This window comes from Clavelina lepadiformis, chromosome 9 (assembly GCF_947623445.1).
Source record: "Clavelina lepadiformis chromosome 9, kaClaLepa1.1, whole genome shotgun sequence".
Taxonomy (NCBI): domain Eukaryota; kingdom Metazoa; phylum Chordata; class Ascidiacea; order Aplousobranchia; family Clavelinidae; genus Clavelina; species Clavelina lepadiformis.
In genome coordinates, this window is record NC_135248.1 from 2,748,614 (window position 1) to 2,770,328 (window position 21,715).

At 39.4% G+C, this 21,715-nt stretch overlaps 1 protein-coding gene and 2 long non-coding RNA genes across 11 annotated transcripts; 1 reads left to right on the forward strand and 2 right to left on the reverse strand.

Annotated features, from left to right (window-relative positions):
• Nucleotides 1-1,040: 1,040 nt before the first annotated feature.
• On the reverse strand, nucleotides 1,041-3,545 carry LOC143470693 (zinc finger MYM-type protein 1-like). The gene has a single exon (XM_076968958.1). It carries the CDS (start codon nucleotides 3,543-3,545, stop codon nucleotides 1,041-1,043), a length of 2,505 nt encoding a protein of 834 aa, XP_076825073.1.
• A 10,415-nt stretch (nucleotides 3,546-13,960) lies between these two features.
• LOC143470752 (uncharacterized) lies at nucleotides 13,961-15,960 on the reverse strand. Its single transcript, XR_013119397.1, has 3 exons — nucleotides 15,766-15,960; nucleotides 14,799-15,271; nucleotides 13,961-14,613 (listed from the first exon to the last, which is right to left on the reverse strand). It is a non-coding gene; the product is annotated as an uncharacterized LOC143470752 (long non-coding RNA).
• An 87-nt stretch (nucleotides 15,961-16,047) lies between these two features.
• On the forward strand, nucleotides 16,048-19,564 carry LOC143470950 (uncharacterized). 9 transcript variants are annotated; one of them, XR_013119447.1, is made up of 7 exons: nucleotides 16,051-17,136; nucleotides 17,355-17,548; nucleotides 17,659-17,783; nucleotides 17,887-18,016; nucleotides 18,162-18,293; nucleotides 18,364-18,513; nucleotides 18,624-19,564. It is a non-coding gene; the product is annotated as an uncharacterized LOC143470950 (long non-coding RNA). The 9 variants fall into 9 exon arrangements; XR_013119449.1 differs by having other exon boundaries at nucleotides 16,052-17,136; nucleotides 17,922-18,016; XR_013119442.1 differs by having other exon boundaries at nucleotides 16,053-17,136; nucleotides 17,659-17,801.
• The last annotated feature ends 2,151 nt before the right edge of the window (nucleotides 19,565-21,715 follow it).

The following is a 21,715-nucleotide window of genomic DNA, read 5'->3' on the forward strand; positions in this document are numbered from 1 at the left end:
CGTCGTAATTGGTTTTCATTTAGAGTTAGCAAGAGAAACTCGGAAACCATTTCGTTGTTCCGCTCAAACCAGTTTCAAACGTTTCAGTTGAATCGTAATTCACAACAATATACTATACTATTGTGTAGGGCTGTGGCATTGTTAAGCAATAGGAGAGCTTGTCGCAAGTTTTCTAGCAAGAATCTGGCACCTTTTTGCTTCGAGTCAACCTTGGAGCAAGTTTCGTGCGTTTATTTAATCAGCTGAGGAATTTGCGCGAGATTTCTCGAATCTTCACTGCGCGTGTTCGTTCCATAATTTCATTCTTTTACCTCGTGCAGTTGAGGTGGTTGGTTGGTGGTTATGAGTAGTTTAGCATTTACAATACAATGGATGCAATACAATGGATTTACAATAAAGCGGAGTTCAGTTTGGTGTGACTGGTTTGAAGTAACAACTTGTCTATGCTGATTTGAAACGTCACTGCTTGGCTTAAGGCCCATATTTGTTGGCCGATTTGTCTGACTTGTTTAATAACGATAAGTTTTTGGTCAGGACTGCAAGTTGTATTTTGTTTGATGCTGAAACACAGCTCGCGCTTGTTGAGTTTTGTATTTGTTTGACCTTTGTTGTACACTTCCATGTTCTTGTTGTTAACCTTTGTTCCTGCTTTGTTGCAACTGCTCTCTGCGCGCGCTTTAGCGTCTTGGTCTCGTTCAGGGCCGGATTAAGACGAAACTGGGCCTGATGCTGCAGCGCAAAAACAGGCCTATTTTTTCTAGGCATTGGTACATATGCATTCGACACTCTGACTCCACCGTACACGCGTAATCAGACCGACCAAAGAGCCTTTATTGCTTTCGACGCAGTCAGCCAAATTTTAATGAACATGAACAATAATAACGACGTGTTATCGTAAAAACTCGAGAGTAACATCAGGCTATGTAACACCAACACAATTCAATACCAATATTGCCTGAAAAGCGGAGTTAATGAAGAAAAGGCTAATCCAGATCAACTTAACGTTGGCATATTGTCAATGCTGCGCTAGTGCTGCTTACTTATACTACTGTTTTTCGAGCCTTAGCAAGCGCGAAATCTTCGATCATGTCAGTGCAGTCAAGGCTGCTCAGCACCTCATGTTCAATGCTCATAAGCGCCAGCATGTTTAGCCTTTCCTCCCTCATCGAAGACCGCAGCTCTCCTTTGACTATTCCCAGTTTTGAGAAGCTCCGCTCGCCGGAGGCATTAGACACCATCAAGCACAGATAGATGCGCAAAGCAATCTCGACGTTTGGAAATGTTTGAGAAAGGTTCAACGACGACAAAAGCTTGTACATGGTAAGCTCTGCTGACTCGTTCACACTCACCGATTTCTGGGTGCGCATAAATGCAGCAAACTGTATGAGCTCAGCCACCAGCGTGTCTTCCAAGTCATCTGGATACGAGGAAACGAGATTTTGAGCTTTATTCTCGATCTGCTTTATGCTCAATGACGTTAGCTCCGAAAGAAATCCGAATGTTGTAGATATATCCTCATACGCCTTCATTCGCTTTTCCAGTTCAGCTAACAGTCTGTCGATCATGACCAGATATATATGGGTTTTGAATGTTTCCCTAGGGGTGAGGTTTTCTTCGTTTGCAGCTCCTTCATCAGGCATTCGCTTTCGCTTACGGCCTCGACGTTCTTCAGCCTTGTATTCGCCGTGAGGAACCTTTTCGATCGCCATCTGCTCATACACGTCAAATCTGTCCCGTGCAAATTGAATCGTGTCGACCAGTGATGCCAATAAACTAGTTGCCGTATTCAGACTGACTGTAGGGTCTTGGAGGCTAATGCTCGTACTGTTGAGACGGCATAGGATATCGTTCCAGGCAGTCGCCATAACTGCAGTCTCAAGTTCGTCCATCCTGCGCGAAAATCCGTCGGCCTGGTTTCTCGTATCGGCCTTCTGCTCCTTATCTGCCGCAAGCTCATCCAGGACTTCTTGAATGCTCTTCCACCCTTCTACTAGCGCTTTGACAGCATCTGCACGTTCACACCATCGGGTTCCAGACAAACCTTTGAGCGTTAATGTGCAGCGATTCTTCAGTTTCTGCCAGCGATATGTCGATTCAGACAGGAAAACGTATAGTCCATTGACAAAATGAAAAAACCTGGTACAGCCAGCGCAGCTATTAACAGCCTGGTCTCCTACCAGGTTTAAACTGTGGTTGCAGCATGGAATAAAAGCAGCATATTTACATTCTCGCTTCACAATTGCCTGGACACCGTTGTACCGTCCTGACATGTTTGACGCATTGTCATACGACTGGCCTCTGCAGTTAGTAACATCCAAGCCATTTTCCTTCAGAAAGTTCAGAAGTATGCTAGCCATGTGCGTAGCGGTGTGTCTCATCATAGGCAAGAATGTCAGGAACCGTTCAACTGGACCCAACGGCAGAACATATCGAATAACAATCGTTAGCTGGTCGAGGTGTGATACGTCAGGTGTAGAGTCAATCGAGACAGAGAAATACTTCGCCTTCTTGGCTTCTTTCAGGATGGTGTCCTGCACCTTTTGTCCCATGAGCTGCACCAGCTCCTCGCAAATTGTGGATGACAAATAAGAAATGTGACCTTTCCCGCAGTTCGCATATTTTCTAATATGGCTAGCCAGCAGAGTATCGTACTCCGCCAACAACTCAATGATGCCAAGGTAGTTACCATTATGAGGGGAACCTATGATCTCATCCGCGCCCCTTATAGCAAGGCCACGCTTAGCTAGGAATATCAGAACGTCGATGAGCCGCTTTACAATCTGGCGCCAGTAACACCGCTCTTCCTCGACCTGTTTAGCGGCTAGGTAGTCAACACGACCGGCCTCCCTCTGTCGGCTCGCAAAAGACAACATAGCCTTGCGATGACCATCGCTGCTTTCATGCATTTTTATTCTGGATTCGCCTGTCCTCCAATTGTCGAAACCGCCGGATACGAACTTGGTTGCTTGAACAGCATTACCACCGAACAACTTGCATGCAAAGCAGAACACCTTCCCGGTCGAAGGCGAGTAGCACAACCATTGTCTATAGGATTTTTCACCATTGAGTGGATGCGTACGCACGAAGAAGGTCTTAGTGCATCGACGTTGGAATGATTCACCTAGGTATTGTCTGGCGCTCTCTTCAAACATCGATTCAGTGTGTTGGCAGTGTTTTGAACCTTTCTTGGCCCAATATTCTCGAGTGTCAGCGTTGATTTTACCCCACTGTCCTAAATCATTGGTGATATCCTCCAGCGTTTGCGCCAGTGCTTCGCCAGTGATAGCGTCTCCTTTCACCTCTGCTCTCTCCGCTGAACTTTCCCGCTCTTTATCCTCTCTTTCCTCATCAGGTTCATCTTGCTTGGCCTGGTCTTCAGGAGCGCTCGAATTCGCAATCGCATCCGACGCAGGCAATTGAGACGAAGCTGCTCGCATTCCAAAGTATGAACTCAGTTTTGGAATTTTCGCCAGAAGCTTTTCTTGTTCTGCTGCTTCTTTCCTTTTCTTTTTCGCTTTATCCCATCCACTGAGTTGAGACGCCATAGCAAGCGTGCACAAAACGCAGCTAAATTTGTAAATTGTGGAACCGTAAAATTTATCGCATTAACTTGAAATCTTCCGTTACAATAAACACAACGCCGTATATTTAGCCTACGTCACAGTGCAAAAAAAAAACATTAGCAATTGTCTTAGAATTAAGGCAATCGCTAGCGTCCAAGTGAACCCCAATGCTTTCCATCATTTTTTGTTATAAACTGACACTGGTTTCCATCATTTTTTGTTGTGAACCGGCAGTTGTTTGCACGGTGTTAGCTTGTGAATCGGCAATGAAACAACATTGAACTCAACAATAATGATTGCTAACTCTTTTCCCAACCATAATGAGTACTAATCTTACTGCCTTAACCTAATCTATTCCTAAGGTTTAGCCTAACTCAGTGGTTCTCAACCGCCGGTCCGCGAAGTACCGTATCTTACTTTCTGCCAAGCTAATTTTAATCTGGAATCATAAGCATTGCAAAGTTGATACTTCCTGTAAAACTCATTTTACGCTTGGCCGATTTACAGCAGTAGGCTAAAACTGGCATAGCCTATCTCTCCTTCGTTGATACAGCAGAACTGTTTAATAATAAAGGTTAACCTTCCGATGACCTAGATTTTGTGCCGTTTATGATTGTTTCGTCATAAACTGCGTCTAGCTTTCAAAAAGTTTTGTAATACAAGGTCATTCTTCACTTTTCAGATGCTGCAATAGCTTGTCCTGTTAAACTACAGAAGGATTAATATGGAATCAACGAACCAACAAGTGTATTTTAACAAGAAGGAAAAAACTAAGACTTCTGAAACAAATAATTCTCAAAATGGAAATGAACCAAGTATCAGTAGGTGCAAATGTAAACTACGAAAAGGGCATATGCAGATAAGTTGAGTGTCACAGAGGGAAGTAAGAAACGAAAAGGGGAATTTGTCAGGCAATACAATAAAAATACTTGGAGCTTGGTTTTACAATAGTTCCGGGTAGTGAACAATCGTCACGGCCCTAATGTTTGGTGTGCTCCCAAATTCTGCCAAATGACGTTATGAAACCTTCTAAAGTTGTTCGTCACTTTCATTCAAAGCACAACAATCTTGAAGGCAAGCCACTTGAATATTTTGGACGAATATTCTCTGATATGAACGATTAAAAAAAGCAAATGAAAAGATGACGACTACCGAAAAATCCTTTCTTCATGAATCCTATCTAGTTTCTCTACGAATAGTTAAAACCAAAAAAAGCATACACGATTGGGGAAGAGTTAATAAAGCCGTGCATCTTATCTGCGGCTGAAGTAATGAAGGGCCCTGAAACAGCTCGAAAAGTGTTATAATTTTTCATCTTAAATAAGTAGTCTATGCCAAAATCTTGCTTTATCTTACGTGCCTAGGCGTAACACTGTGCCTAGGCGTGCGAAAGTCGGACTACAAATTTCATAATAAGAATTATTTGTGGGTTAATTAAGCAAAGGAAAACTGTTCAGCGTCCGGAAAATTCACGTCTGTTTTCGTCTGGGCCTATTTCAGGAATGGGCCTAATGCTGCAGCATCAATAGCATCCACCTTAATCCTGCACTGGTCTCGTTGTTGCGTTTCTGCGCTTTGGCGTTTGTACAGTTTGTGTTAAAGAGTATTTTTGGAGCCTGTAAATTGGTGATTTTTTTGGATTTTTTATAGAGTTTTTTTTTGTTGGCGTTTATTGATTTATTTTTTCCTGGCCATGCAGTGACCTTCAGTTTAAATATGTTCAGTTTCTCTGGATTCTGTTCAAAAGTTGAGCTCGAGATATCTGGAATCTGGTGTTTCAGGAGAATTTGTACCCCCAAAGCTGATCTGAAATCTTCAAATCTGAACATTTCTTGCTGTGAACTGAACATGTCAAGATTTGTAGCAGAACTACAGTATACGTAGGCAGCATAGAAACTTAGAAATCTGCTTTGGCTTTGTTCAGTTCAGTAAAATTGTGTTGGGGGTGTATTTTAAGCTTTATTTAACATCACGGTCACGTTGCCAAAAGTTCCCCTTTTTGAGATGACGAAAATGGTGACTTAGGAATTTTTCTATTTCATAAAAGTTCCAGGGCCTTAATAATTACCAACAATACAATTATGATGTCATTGGAGCCAAAGTTTGATAATGATTGTGTCCTCCCCATCGCCCCTTTGTGGGTCGTCACCATCCTACGATAATTTATAGTTCTGGTGAGTTCGTTTTATTGCTGAAAATAAAACTTAAATTTTTTCATACTCGTTTCCCAAGATATTTCTTCCATCAGCTGAAGCTTCTACTTTGAAGTTCCAAGTCTTCTAGTCACTTTCATCTACTTCCGTGCAACCAGTAACTAATAGTGGTTACGCCAATAGTAAGTGGTAATGTAATGTCTTTCTTGGGCCCGTATTTAATTCTCACCATATTAAATATCGATTTTTCCCGAGAATCGTGTTGATATTTGTCTATTTTCATTCCTGGTTTTAATCTCTTGCAGGTCATTTCCCTGATAGTTTCTCGTATAAACCAAACATTTTCACGTTTCACGTTTCCCAAACATTGTGACATCTTACACAAGCTTCAAGACGTACATATACAAGACGTACAAGACTTCAAAACAGTAATGAAATTATTAGACACATAGCTACGATTAAAAGCTACTTCAAAGTTTTAGCAAGTGTATTCGATCGTCAACTAATAATAACAATATTGTTTCAGACTCTTTCAACATTCAATTCCACTTCAATAACTTCGATAGTGTTTGTTCAATATCAAGAAGGCCTCGGCCTCTATAGCGGCCTCGACCCAGCTATAGCTCGCCATCGGTAGGTCTCGTTTTAGCAACTAGTTTCCTGAATTAAACTAATGAATTGCTGGTGTCAAGCTATTAATCATGGGTGATGGTTTGGCTGTGTAAGCATGGGTTGACCCTTCTGTTACTTTTAAGGTCTAATGGAAGTCCAACCACCAATCAACCAACCAACCAACCAAAGCAATATTTAGTGGCAGAGCATAATAACGTTAGGAGCGCGCTGGTAACCAACGAGGGACGATGAGAAGAAGTAGCGATGAGACAAACACGGAAGAGAGAGGAAGCTTCCGACGACAAGTTGCCGGCGCGCCGGTGCATCGTAGGTTACGGTTCAGGCGGCATTACCATCGCACATTGCGCCCCTGGTGTAGAAATGTTAAACCATGTAGTGCAGCAAAAAGGGACATTATGTTATCAGACTAATATAACTTCTATAAGAATTCATTAAATTCACCTCTATGAAAGACAGGGACATTTCGTATTTTTGTATTTTTGTGTGTTTCTACTTCCTTCCTTCCTTCTCTTTTTCTAATATTTTTGTCGTCGGTAGAGGGCGTAAATGCAAATGCGATGGTAATTTTTTTTCAGTTAGGGTATATCCCAAATGTACCTGAAGTAGTAAAGTTTAGAAGATCCGAGGTAAATTTTCAAATATCTTGTTTGCTTAGGCCCTTTATATGTTGCATAGTTTACAATGATATTATTTTTGTTACAATAATTTTGCTAATAATTGTGGGTGTTAACATAATAGCAATAATAATATGGAGAAGATTAACTATTGCTTATTTTAATACCTGTTACATTTACATTTTACCATAAATGCAAAGATAATTTTAAACATTTTTTCAATAAAACTGTTTTGCGATTTAACCAAAGGACAGTTATCTAAAACCAGTAACAAATTTACTGGGATTACCTTATATAGGCCTACAACAAGAGAGTGGAGGTGCTGGAGTCGATGGCATAATGACTTTCTCTTTCTCTTAAAATTGATGGGATTGTTGTTGTGTATTGTTTTATCGCTTGTCTTATTCTCTCATAGTCTGAATCATTGAGTTCTTCTGTCTTATATTGTTGTGTGTTGACTGTTTTATCGTCGGGAGGGTGCAGGACCCGATGCAGCACTGGTTTCGCCAAGCCCAAAGCGATCCAGTGTCCCGGCCCAAATTAAGAACATTTTGCCCTCGCGCCCCTATACTAGCCTGCATTCTCATAACCCTATCCTAGGGGGACAAAGTGCCGTGTAGAATAGGGTAGGGACCTCCGACATTTCACGCCTCCCCTAGATGGCGGCACTCAATATAACAAGTAGGTCCGACGGGGCATTAAGCCACAGACACAAACAATTCGAGGCTTATGGAGTTTGTTGTGGGTCCTCAGATAAAATAGTGCTCCTAGGGTGTAGCTCGCTTAGGTTATCCAGCACTATTTTATTTCAATCTTGCGAATAAACTTTTAGGGTTTTTGTTTTCGGAACCACACAATTCTATTTAGTTATTCCCATTGTGTCCATCGACTCCAGTGCAGTTATATTTCTATTTTTTATATATACTGTATCTTATTTTAGGCATAAGACTCTATACTTTCCTTTATTCTGGCACTCCAACCTAATGCAGCGGTTGGATTGGTGCCTTAGCGCGCAACACAACCTTAAAAAGATAATTCACATACTGCATGGCCGGTTTGAGTTACCGATGTTGGTTTCAACTATTTTTTTTCAGGTTATCAAGTAAAGTATTACAAAGTATCCTAGGTAAAGTATCCTAGTAAAACAATCCTAGGTTGACCGCACTTCGGTCTGGTTGACTAAATTTTCAGTCAAATATAATTAAAACAACAACAATAGGCCACAACATTTAACGCGACCATATGCCTTCTCTTATTGTCTTGTATAAAATTCTCACACCACACCGCGCGATACCGGCTAGATCCCTCCAACATTTCTTAGATGAGGTAGGGTCATGACTTGTTTTGTTTTTGCCTTTTCCTCCATAGAAAACTTTTAAAAAATTTCTTCTTGGGTCCGCAAATGCTTGTCTGCCCAACCCCTTTGTTTCATTTTGCACGATTGCGGCGGTTATTTACAGGTTACAGGTAATTATATGAAATGAAACAACAATCAACGGTTGGGCTGATTCCCCCTGGCTTTAAGAGAAGGAGGTCGCATCGTAACGTACCAAATCCTATACTAAAAAAGTAGAAAGTACAAAACATAATATTCGGTATTTTCGGTAGTTAAAAGAAGAATTCGGTATTTGTGTTTTTACAACGGTCTTTATCCTGCTTCTCTACACCCATCGGTAGCGAAGTGGGGGATTCTCCCCGTTCCCAAAGAACCGTTCCGACGACTGCCACCTTGACGCGGTGGAACGGCTTCAAAAACTAAGAGCAGTTGACTTTTTGGCAACATCGCCAAACGCAGTCAATTTTAAACTTTTACCAGCATTACCAGCATTTTTTGCAAATTTTTAACGTTGGCATAGCAGGCCTACATCAGCTTTAATTCTATGGCTTCGTACTTTTAATCAAGATTTTGTTCTATATTTTTTTCAGCCAAAAGAAGTCGTCTTTTGATCCTGTGCCTTCGTACGCTCAAGCTTCTCAAATGGAACGACGACAACATGACTTTCTATAAAAGTGTTCAATATTATCTATGCAATGTTTATACCGTTGCTGTGTTTTTAGTTCTCACATCATGTTACTGCATTGCACGTCGCACTGCATATTACGTCACACATTCTTGCATGTTCCATTCTAAATGGTCTTAATTTCTGACTGATGCTCCGCGGCTCTTAACGGTTACAGGTTCTGGCTATCTTGTGGACTACCCTCGTTACCAGCGGTTAAAAGATCACAGATCAATTCTTACAATAAAATATACAAAAAACGGATGTTCCATACAAAATTCTAGAAATAATGAACCATACAGCTGCATGATACATAATAAAATTGAAATCGTCAACAAATCGCAATCGAATTCGTCACACGGCTGATTGGTGACTGGAAAAAGGTCATTACCGCACAAAAAAATTTAAACAATATAAATAATTGGTTGGAATTAAATCACTGGAAAACATAGGTTATTAACATTATTATTACAAAGCCTCATGGTAACCGAATTCTTTTAATAAAATATATGAAATACACAATGCTAATGCAATATAAATGAAACAAACAACATGATACATAACAAAGTAACACTTGTCACGTGCTAAAAACCGCAATCGAAACCAATTGCTGATTGGAAACAGATTGTAAATCTTTCCTTTGATAAAAACGTAATATGATAAAATAATATATTAACTCGTAAAAATACTCGTACGGTTTAAGTGTTTCAGAACTTGTGGCCGCAAAACAATATCATAGGTTTAATATAATTAAATATAATGTAGCAAAATTCTAATTCAAGAATTGTGTAATAATATAAAATAACAAATCGATTTGTTGCCGTGGCAACAAAGCTCGTAGCAAATCGTTCGATTTTCGACCATGATTATTTGCTGGTATGCTGATGAAACTATGACTTGTGATTTGGCATTTTTGCTGAAACAAACATCTCCTCAACTTAACTTGCCCGCTATCGTCCGCAAAATAATACCATTATTCGTGCACGTTTTAAACCTAGTAAATAAATAATAAATTTGTAGTAACCGCCCATGATTGGCTGATAACGAGCTTTCATCAGTGACACCGCGCGTCACTTTGTGAGTAATGGTGGGATTGAAAAACATGTCTATCGAAAATATATAAACAATATTTAGCAATTTGGGAGTATAACAGCTTAGTGGTGGAAGCTTCATTAATAAAACATTGGAACCCGCGTCTTTATAAAGGGCACGACTTATTAATAAGTTACAATTAAGTTTGTCATACTGTTTTCTGTTGTCATCATATTTATTTTGCATCTATTGCGCTTATTTCTGTTTCATTGTATTCAGTTTGACGTTTACTGTGTACATTTTGTATGTTTTGTGTGTGGGTTATATTAATTGATAATGTTATGACTTGTGTATTTCGCTCTAAAATCAGTAAAGTTTCCAACTTGGCTGCTTAAAAAGTGAGAAATCTATTGTGAAGAATAAAACCTTGACACATGTGTTTCAAGAATCGGTTTCTTAGAATGAGTCAAATAACATATATAAACAAAAAACAACCTTGTCAAAGCAGATCCCAACAAGTTAACAACCCTAAAATGTAGTGCAAGCACAATCTTTCTGAATGGGATTTCGACTAGTTGGTTTCGCGTTCGATTCCATTCCACGCTGGGTATGTTTTTGTCCATTTACATCTGTAGAATATACTGAAATTAACGGCATTGACAGAAGCCGGTTGGTAGCTCAAGCCTTAAACACCTCCTCGTCGTTCAATAGGTCACGATTTCGATTCCTTGACAGTCATTTTTCCTTTTAATAGTTAGAATAATTCCTTTGAAAGTTTTAATATCATTAACGTGTAGGCTACCCATCAAGGGGTCGCATATGCCAGTATAGTGTCTAATTGCTTGTAAGCGTATTTTTATTCTTCAAGAATGTAGCTGTGGGCTCATTTTACCATGAATGCACAATTAAAAATGTAATAAATACAATGTGATGTACCAAAACCAATGCCCTGAAGCCCTGATCCAATGATATAGATTATAGATTACAGACGGTCAGCTCATGGGTGAATAAAACGCAATGCAGGGAGGAGAATTCTGGTCAACTGCCCCAAGTCACCTACGTTTTTGGAACTGATGCTCCTGCTAGGACGGGTTCAATTGGGTTATGGGGTGGTGCAGTAGGGAGAATTTTTTGGATCGTCTATTCCGAAACACACATGTTTGCAATAAGGCAAAACAAAAAGAATGAATCTATAGCAGGGTCGTACAAATTCTGCCTTCTTGCATCAAGACATAACATGTGATGTTATTGCATGTATACTTTTCGTTGTGGTCGAGTGTGCTGGTACTACCTTTTAAAAATGACGACTCTATGGCGCAACGGTAGCGCGACTGACTACAAATCAGAAAGTGGCGTGTTCAAATCTTAAGCGGGCACTTGATATTTTATCTCAGTTTTTTGGTACTGACGAACGGTTCCTGGACGACTCAACCTACAATTCGTTGTTTACATCAGTGCAAATGTTCTGGAATCGATTTTTTAAAGTCTTGAACTTAATTTATTTTCAATCTTGTCACCTGGTGAGAATATGAGTGTTGGTTAAGGACGCTCGTTAGACGATTTGTAGCTCGCGATAGGAATTGCAGGATTCGGTGCGAAGGATTCTGGGTTCAGATCCCCCTGCAGTCGAATGGTTGTATCATTTTTTTTTTGAATTGATGAATGTACATTGGTCACATTTGTTACATCACATCGTTTACATGAGTTAATTCGTAGCTCATGTGACTCGACACTGCACTCGGTGCTGGAGGTTCCAGGTTCGATTCCCGGCGTTAAGCTCTTAAGCCACTCATGCGTGAATAAAACATAAGCAGCCTGGTCCACGGTCACAAGTGTAACGTAATACCGACTGATAATAACCTTCGAAACTGTAACTGAGTCAGCAAAGTGAAAATATGTATTTAACATGATCGTATAAACTTAGCTTTCTGACATCACGTTATAATGTGTGTAATGATTACATGTATACCTTTACATCATTTATATTGGTACAATGTTTTGTCAACATTATGACTCCGTGGCTAAGCAGTAGCGACTCCAGATGAGAAGATTTCGTGTTCAAATCACGTTGGAGTCACTTATCATTTTCTATGATATTGATGAACGGTTTCAGGTGAATTCGATTTCTGTACAGTCGAGGAAGATACTTCTAGAACAATTAAACTCAGGATGACCCAACCAACATGTGTGGATTGAAACCTTGGACTCAATTATCCTTGGTTTCATCTTACGTTGGTTGAGTTCCAGAGTTGAATCGACCGTGAGCTGAAATGAATGTTATCCTGACGAACAAAGGGTTAAACGCAGAGCAGGAGCAAGGCATACTTCACAGAACTGATCGCGCCCTCCGTCATTGACATCGGTGCAAAGGTTCTTGCTTTGATTCCTCAAAAACTTCAATTAATTTTTTTTAACTGATGTGATGATGGTATATGTGCTAACAAATGTAGATTAGGCCAGACGCGTTGTAGCTTGCGACGTTTATCACAGAATTCCGAGCAAAAGTTACCGAGTTCAGGTCTCTGTGAAGCCATATGACCTGTGTCTTTCCCTTTTCAAAATTTAACAACTGATGCATCGTCGTTGGTTATATTTGTTACACAACATCATATACGTGTGCAACTTGATAGCTCGTGTGCTTGGACACTGCACTCGGTGCTAGAGGTTCCAGGTTCGATCCCCAGCATGGTAGAAAAGAATGCAATACAGGAAGGTGAAAAAACAAGTAACAGGATGTAGAACCGAAGGTCCTGCAAGAATGGGGAGGGACGAGGGGATTCAGTGGGTACAGTTTTTTTTTTTTTTTGAGTGTTTTCGAATAATATATATTTGAAATTCTAAGCAAAATAAATTCCTGTGTATAGCTCTTTTGGATAAAATTTGCCTGCTAGCATGGAGGTAGCGGGTTCGATACCCAGCTAGTGCAGCAGATGCAGTAAATTTATTTATGGCGCCAAATGTTTAGGCGTTCACTAGATGGCCACCACACGAAACATATCCCGTCCAGCCGCCCTAAATCTAAAAGGTGCCTACTCGCTAGCTGATTTGCTGGGGTTAACAGGGCCTTTCGTAAACTAGACAACGATCCTGCGGATCCACCGATCACCGTTTCTACTGATGACGCTACGACCTTAACTGAATACGTCGGCATAAATTAGCACGCCTGTAGGCTACATGTTACTGAACCTATCTTGGCTGCCGGTACTGTCTTTTCCCCTCAACCTAATATGTATCCGTGTACGGGCCAGATAAGAAAGGACTAGTTGTTGACTGCCTAGCCCTAAAGTCTCAAACTAACTGGACCAGAGAAAACTTAAAAGCGCTACATCGATCGCAACACCACTGTGCATTAACATCTCTTAACAGTGGAGTAGGTGGAGGAGCATCGAGAAACAGACCAATGTCTGAGCACGACAAGAAGAAATCCGCAATAGGAGTGACCAGGTTTTTTTTTAAGGTTTGGTTTGGGTGACCGCTAAGTAGTTTTAAGAGACCGCAAGTGTTTCATCTAAATACCAAAAAATAGCCATATTTGCTTAAACGAGGTCTTACTGTAGTTGCAAGTCCAAATTTTGGGAAACCGCTGGAGAAATTTAGGAGACCGTTTCGGTCCCCCAAAACACCTTAAATAAAACACTGGGTGTGACGTTGTTTTGCAAATAATTTCGAAATAACTACTGTGATGAAACGGAACAGTGGCAATTAATGATAATGATTAAATAAAAACATGCCGGAAGCGAAACACAAAGTTTTCCACCGATGCACGAGCTTAAACAATTGACAACTCTCGAGGAGCTGAGAAGTGCCGTGGCAACAACAGCTACTAGAAAAGCTTGTACCAACCGTAGAGATATCTCTTTGGTGAGCGTTGTTGGCGAAGTTATTGCCAGAGTACAATTTGAATGTTTATAAATCTTAGCAGACAGTTTTTATCCCGAATCATAAAGCGACTTCATAGAAACAGGTCATCAATTGACTTTATTTTCTCTATCCGACTAACCCAGAAAAGTATCGAGAACAAGGACGGCCCATCGTGATCATTAGACCCTTAACTGACGCAACGAAAGTTTGTGTACAACTAAAGGATACATTTTAGAAAACTTTGCCTAAGTGTACAAGCGGCCTTACACTCATGAATGATTTTGCAAACAAATGCGGGAGGTTCTCAATGGTCATCAGCACCAACACTGATGTGCAGCATCTGCTACAAAACCGTAACGCAAGCAAATAACCTAGTAAATGAGAAACATATACGTGACAGAAGAGAAAGCTGAAGGTTTAGATTAGATTTAGGTGTTTGACACCTTAATAGGCGCTTTCTGCGACGCAGTTAAGGAGTCACGTGGCGCACCAAGATCAGGAACAGCAGTGTGATGGAGCGCACTGACTGCAGCTCTCTACCCTATCACATGAAAGCACGCTAGCTCGAAAAGCTAAGGCAAGGTCGCCGACGTCCCTATGTCGGAATTTCAAAGGACATCTCTCACAGTGAAGTCATCTCTAGATCCAGGCCCATTGGTCGACCTCTCCTGCGATTCAACCACAAGGTGAAGCAGGATACGAAGTAGCTCCACCAAAACAACATGTACGACATCCAGGTCAGCAAAACGACAACACGCTTGAAAAAAATTTGAACAGCGTTTTGTAGCGTGGCTAAACCTCATAAACATTGAAAATTTCTTGAAAACTTCAAAACACTATTAGTATTGAGTGATTCGGTGTCCACTAGAGGCCCACCATATAGTTCACACGGCTTAAACGTGTCTTTAATTTTGTTAAATGGACCGCAAAAAAGTAACTGACTATTTCACTCTCAGCCGAACTTGAAATAGGTCACGCAGTCAGTCTTCGAAGCTGCTTTGATTTTACTGGGTATTTGATTTAGTCTAAAAAACATATATTGTTAGGGTTAGTTATCAACAGTATATGATAAAACATTGAAGTTTAGTTAACGTGAGGTATGGAAAAGTAATTATGAATGTACGATGTTTTCGTTGAAATAGCGACAGCTCAAAAATTAACACCAAAAGTAGTTGAAATTTCATGAATACATTATGATTGGAGAACTTCACTAATCACATGAACAAAGCTGATCCACTACAGAAAACAAAGTTTAATTATGTGAACTGTAATAAACAATTCTACAGTTTGCTACAGCCACTTAATTATGAGAATTAGCTGCATAAGAATGAAAACTTTGTTCCGCTGGAAGACAGAACCTTTCTAGAAAGTGTACGTCATTGGCGGATTGTTGATCCGATAATCACCGCTTGAACCTACAAACATAATGGCTTGATTGAAGATATCGTTTACGCTATTTTGCATCTAAAGTTTCCAAGTTAAAAACGTATTATATTTTACAACAAAAACTTAAGCCTATAATAGTAGATTACAAAATTTGATCAAAAATGTTGTCATATTGTTTACAAAAATATAACAAGCCAAAACCAGTTTGAAAGCTAACTTGTACTTATATAACCTAGCAAGCTATAATCCAGTTTAAATAACAGATATAAACGTCAACCGAAAATGTATTCAATAAACCAAAACTTAAAACTGACAGTCTCATAAACTTCAGCCATTTAGTCATAGCACAATTAACGAAAAGGAAAAAGTGGTAAAACTCGAACTTTTACAAACATGCAAGATGCCAACAATACAATTGTGCTACATCATATTAAGTTAAGACAAGCTAACAAGTTTGGACAAAATATACCACTATCATAAGCATGTTTATCGCTATCAAGAAAATACTGAATGTTCAACTCACCAAACGTACCAGAACAAGCTTTCACTCAACTCTGAAAATATTGAACTGACCAAGCCAACGCACAAGTTCTTACAGCTGCGACCTTCTCAGCCACCGTCAAAATAAAATGACCACGAGTTTCTTTATTTGTTTGTGACGTCACCTGGCATTCGGCGCGGCGCGCGTTGATTAAAGTCTGGCTTCCTTCCAAAATTATCCGCGTAAAAAGCTGAGAGGTAATTTTGAGCTTAAACCATAGATATCCTATAAAACACTAGATCGCTCAACTCGCCTCTGGAATTGAAGCCAAATTGAAACTTTGCGAATCCGCCATTAAGGGACCCAGTCAGTCAGTCCCAACAGTGGTGCTGAATTGTGATGGAGTTGTATCGACAATTGTCTTGTTTCCAGTACGGTATATTTGTATAAATAGCCTAGTTCTAACGTTATACAGAACTTATACGGGCTAGGACTCTTTATACATCGTAGGATACGCCGATGCCGTATGTAGCCTGGACTACCGTATATTTTGAAAATTCATAGCTTTAGCACGATATTATTTTAGAGATAGGCTACTGGAATAATCGGAGATGGGCATTGATACAGTACCTTCGTACATTACTTTGTAATACCATGTTCCGAATCCCAGACAGGAATGTGTTACATTGTAAGCTATAGGCCTACCGTCAATACCGGATTTCTTTTAGTCGTCTCAACAGCTAGGCTATTCGCCATCGGTACTTTTATAGTGATAGTTTCAAGATTTTTAGAGATTTATGCCTAGGCTAGTTTTGGTTCTATGCCAGTACTTTCAAAGTCAAAGTATTGACTGCCCACATCTGGAAATATGTTCAGTTAACTGTAGTCTATAGGCCTAGTTTTCTATTGTGCCACACTTTAACTACAAATAAGAATCTGATTTGTTGGACCCTATTGTAAAACGTGTAAAATTTGGTAAAAAAGGACATAAACATTTAGCCAAATTTATTTACATGTACAATTTTACAAAACAGAAGAGATAAAACAAAACCATTCACTTATCACTATACTACATACATTACTATGTCAATGACTGACATTTGAAATTAAACAGTAACGAGTCATCCACTTGTCATTACTGATGGCTGAATAGTACAAGTTTGTTAAATTTTTTTCGTATCTTTTTGCAGGTAATTTCTTCATTGTACTCTTTTCCAAGGTGGTAAAGTCGAATTTTGCAGTATGCTTTTGAAACTAACTTTATAAGGTCAAAGATATGGTTGTTGGTGACACTTGTGTCTAACATATGATATTGAAGATTGCAGAATGCTAAGGATAGGTTGATATTAGCCAGAACAGATGTTGCAATACCTTCTGATACTCCTTTTTCTAAACCGACATAACAAATTCAAGGTATATATGATAATTATGCAACTAAGTTGTGTTTACATATATATCAGATAAATATAATAATCATCAGACAAATATAAATTATTTTGCTACATTTTACCTTGGGGAAGTTTTCCTCTTGTAGTTTTAAGAAGACGTTGAAACTGTTTTTCAGTTTCCTCGCAAACTACTACTACACTTTCGGAAGGTTTAAATAATTTGCCTTTATCTTTCATTTGCAGGAAGTCAGACACTGGAAAATTGGTTGTTGAACCAAGAGCTTGACTACAGTGACTGCACAACATTTGCTTATCAACCATTTTGCTAACATAGCCAGCTACGTATGAAATGGCAGCTTTTTTGTATTCAGACAAACCAAGAATGTTTGGAATTTCACTGAGGCTATGATCTTCGTCGACTTCTACATCCCGTCCAAGTAGGTCATATTTTCTTATAATATGAGCACCTGATTCTGTCAGCTGAGGGTTACTAGTTGAAGCACCATTGAATATATGCAAAATTTCAATTGGTAACTTTTGTTCACAGTTACCAACTCCACCTTTAATATCACTTCTTAGAAGTAAGCGCTTATAAGCTGCTGTAAACTGCTGGCTTGTCGGGTTGTTGTTGAAACCTCCTGCTGACCTTATGGCTCCAAAAAACAACTCAAGGTGGTCTTGGCTAAGCTTGTAAGTTAAGATATATCTTAGTTGAGATTGATTTTTCCCAACTAAATCTTCAAACAACCCTTTTATACTTCTTATTGCCATCAAGAATCCCAGAAAGCCTGTTTTCCGTCTTGTTTTAAGCATTTGTACCCCAGCAGTGTCCTTCAACTTGAGAATGTAATCAAAAGAAAAATCAAGAAATGGCCTCCAGCTGGACTCATTGCTTCTTTTCAAAGGTGATTTGAATCCTTTAGCACATAGCACGCCGAACTTTGGAACTGTTGTAGTTTCAATGTGTTGCTGCAGTACTCAATGGCATCAGCTACACTTGCACTTATTGCTTGAGCTGCCAAGTTAACCTTCATTTTTTGTTGTTTCCAGTTTATATGGGCCAACTTAAGTTTGTTTGCAAGGCGTAACCCTTCTTCTTTTTGAAGTTTCTGCAGCTGAACCAAGTATTCCCATTTCACTTTCTTTCCTTCAAAATCTACAAGTATGCCACCTTCACCAAAGGTATTGCGTATAAGTTTAAGCATATGGCACACATCTAACAACATATATATTTTGGAATTTTCATCTGCAGGATGGTTAAAATAAGTTTGGAAGTTATCTATGTCTAAAGACAAACCAGGTTCATTCATCATAGCAAGATGACTGGAAGGAACTCACAGGAACTCACAGAAGAAACTACTACTCCTATATCATGGAGCCGCCCAATACAAACATTTACAAGGTTAGCTTTCTCTTTACCAGTCAGACTGTCAGTAAAAAAATAGCCACAAGGAATTTTCCATGAATTGTTTAACGAAACAACCATTAGCACTAAAGCATCTTTTGCAACAGGTGAGGAATCATCTGCTGGCATTTCCACACCAATATCAACAAAACCTCGGAAACGATGGCCATCCCAAGAAACATGCTTCTTAATGGCCATTTCATCCAGCATTAAAGCACAAATTACCTGCTTGTTTTTCTTCTTCAACTCTGGCTGAAAGTACTCTGAATGCAGGTTCTGTAAAACCAGGTTCAGCCGACACTTTGGTGTACCATTTTCTAATGGTTGATTGTGCTGGCAAAGCTAAGTTGAAGGTTTTTCTGACATACTCATATGCCTTGGAAGAGTAAAACTGAAGGGTTAGTGCAAATGCCTTCAATTCCGTGGAATACTTGCAACCTTTAGAGGAATGCAGTTGTTTTGCTGCTTTTTTCATGACATGCAGTGGCACACCTGTAAATGATGCCTTCAACACTTCTTCACAATTTGAAGATAGGAGTTGATTTTTATGCAAACATTGAATTAAAGTTTTCATTGAAACTATTTTCTGTTTAAATATGCGTGACTTTTGCTGACTGAGTTTTAAATTTTTTCGAATTGCTGCAATTTGTTTGCTTCGTGACTGGATTTTCGTATTCAATTTAGTGAGTGAATTGCTTATGCTGTATGTATGGTCAGACTTTACTTTATCACAGGAGCTTCTTTTAACAAGGCAATCACTTGTTTTATCTTTACTACCGGAACTGCATTGTAACTGCAAACCAGTTTTCATATTTCGTGTATATGGTTTCTTCCTTTCATGACCAGCCTGCAGTGAATCAATTCAAAGTATATATATTATATTATATATTATACTGCCAGTATATATATTAGTATATTATATCAGTGCCTGTATACTTGCCAGTATGTTATAGCCAATAATTTCCAATAATTAGTCTTGAGTCTGATGGAAATCTGTTGTACATATACTTGGTACTAAATATATGTTTTAATAAAAATATGTCATCGAATGCAGCTGAGACTGTTCGGGTGCACTTTTAGCTGAGGTAAGTTATTAGTTGAACGCCATGCCAATACACAACAGCTGCAATGTTAATGAGATGGTCAGAACTTACAGCTCATTAAATTGAACGACTGGTGCAAAGACACGATTAATTAATAATTCCTGTTGCACAAAAACACCTGCCGGTGCTACTACACTATTGCTCTTTACAACTCAGTTTTCAGCAACTAACCTGTAGCCTATATTCCTGGCATATAAAGGCTGTGGTTATCGCACCGCTGTAGTTGTTTAACATCTGCAGGTTTTAAAGTTTCATATGGGGGCCATTTTGCTGCTTGTGGTCTTGTTTTAGCAAGGTATAACAACATTAGCACCACTCTTTTCGAGGAATGTCCTGTCAATGGGCCACTGAGATATTTAATAAATAGACGACTTTGGAAAAAAATTGATCACTTATCAACTACTATGTTAGTAGTAAAAGAGTAGTTACTTTTGGCTACGTAGTTACTTTTGGCTGGATAGTAGTTACTTTTCATTATTGGTGATGGTTATGGTGAAGAGAGTTAGTTAGCTTGAAAAGGCACAATACAGCCAATATGCCTCTAAGAAGCATGAAGTTGAATAAGAGATACAGTTAGACTATAGACCGGAAACATATAGACATAAGTAGCATATTTAACACCTTAAGCAATGAGAAAAGAGCTTTCAGTTACAGGACTTTATGTCAGTGCCAGTATAGGCTAGGCTACGCTACAGTTTACATACGGTACCGGTATTAACGTTAAACCAAGAAAAACATTAGTTGTAGGTAATTATTATTATGCACAAAAAATGCTTACGCATGGAAGGTTCTTGGATGACAAATTTCCTTTCTTGTCTCATCATCCGAACTCCCTTCACTGGCACTTCTTTCCATTAACTTATCGCTTACTGTAGCGCTATTAACTCTCTTTTTCCTTTTTCCACAACCGTAAGCACAGCATTGAGTTCCCCTTTTATCCATGTTTTATATAGATTACAAATTGACGAAGAAATCTCACAATTTAACGTTGGACCTAACAGCTTAAAAGCCTTATAAAATCGTGTTCAAAGCCCAGTTTGGGTCCCTTACTGTTCCCGCCAAATCTGTTCAATTGGCTTCATTTTTGGTTGGTCGAAAACAATAAGAAGAGCGATCTAGTGTTTTATAGGATATCTATGGCTTAAACCCGCAATCTATGATGTCTGTGGAAATGAAATGAAAATCAACCAAGTTGACGCAATAAAGTTCAAAATACAAACATGGACGTAATTATTTTGTCGTACCGAAGGGACATTCTGCTATCGGACTAAATAGCTTCTATAAACGTAAGTTTTGTATTTTTGTGTGTTTTTCTACTTCTTTTTTCTTTTCTTTTATATTGTTTGTCGTCGGTAGAGGGCGTCAAAGCAAATGCGATGCTAAATTTGTTTCAGGTACCCCGGGTATACATCAGTTGTACCTGAGGTGACATTTGGAAGATCCGAGGCGAACTATCGAATAGTTTGAACAGGCTTGGCCCCTCTAACATTTGCTAGATGAGGTAGGGTCATGAGTTGTTGTTTTGTTTTTGCCTTTTCCTCCATAGAAAAGATGTAAGAAATTTCTTCTTGGGTCCCCAAATGCTTGTCTGCCCAACTTCGTTGTTTCATTTTTGCGCGATTGCGGCGGTTAGTGACAGGTTACAGGTAATTACATGAAATGAAACGATGGTCAACGGTTGGGCGGAATCCCCCCGGCTTTAAGAGAAGGCGGTCTCAGGGAAGGTTTAGCTGTACCCTACCAAATCTTTAAGGCAACTTTACTTTTGTTACAAGCAATACACTCTTCACTTTCAGTGCGTAAACACACACACGTCAGTCGTGCATGTATTGCAACATGCTTTCAGCAACTAGCCCTACAGTTCTCACGCATTGTTTGATCATAAAATACAAATACGGTAGCGGCTACCGTAGGCCTTTGTGATGAAGATTGCGTAGCTTTAAACGTAACTGAGTGTGAAATGCAAAAATTGTGTTTAATATGAATATGCGCTTATTTACACACCGGGTAAATTTTCCTACTTTGTAATGAGAGTGTGCGGCCCGCCGGCTGCAACATTTTTTCTAATGCGGCCCTCAGTACAAAAAGTTTGCCCA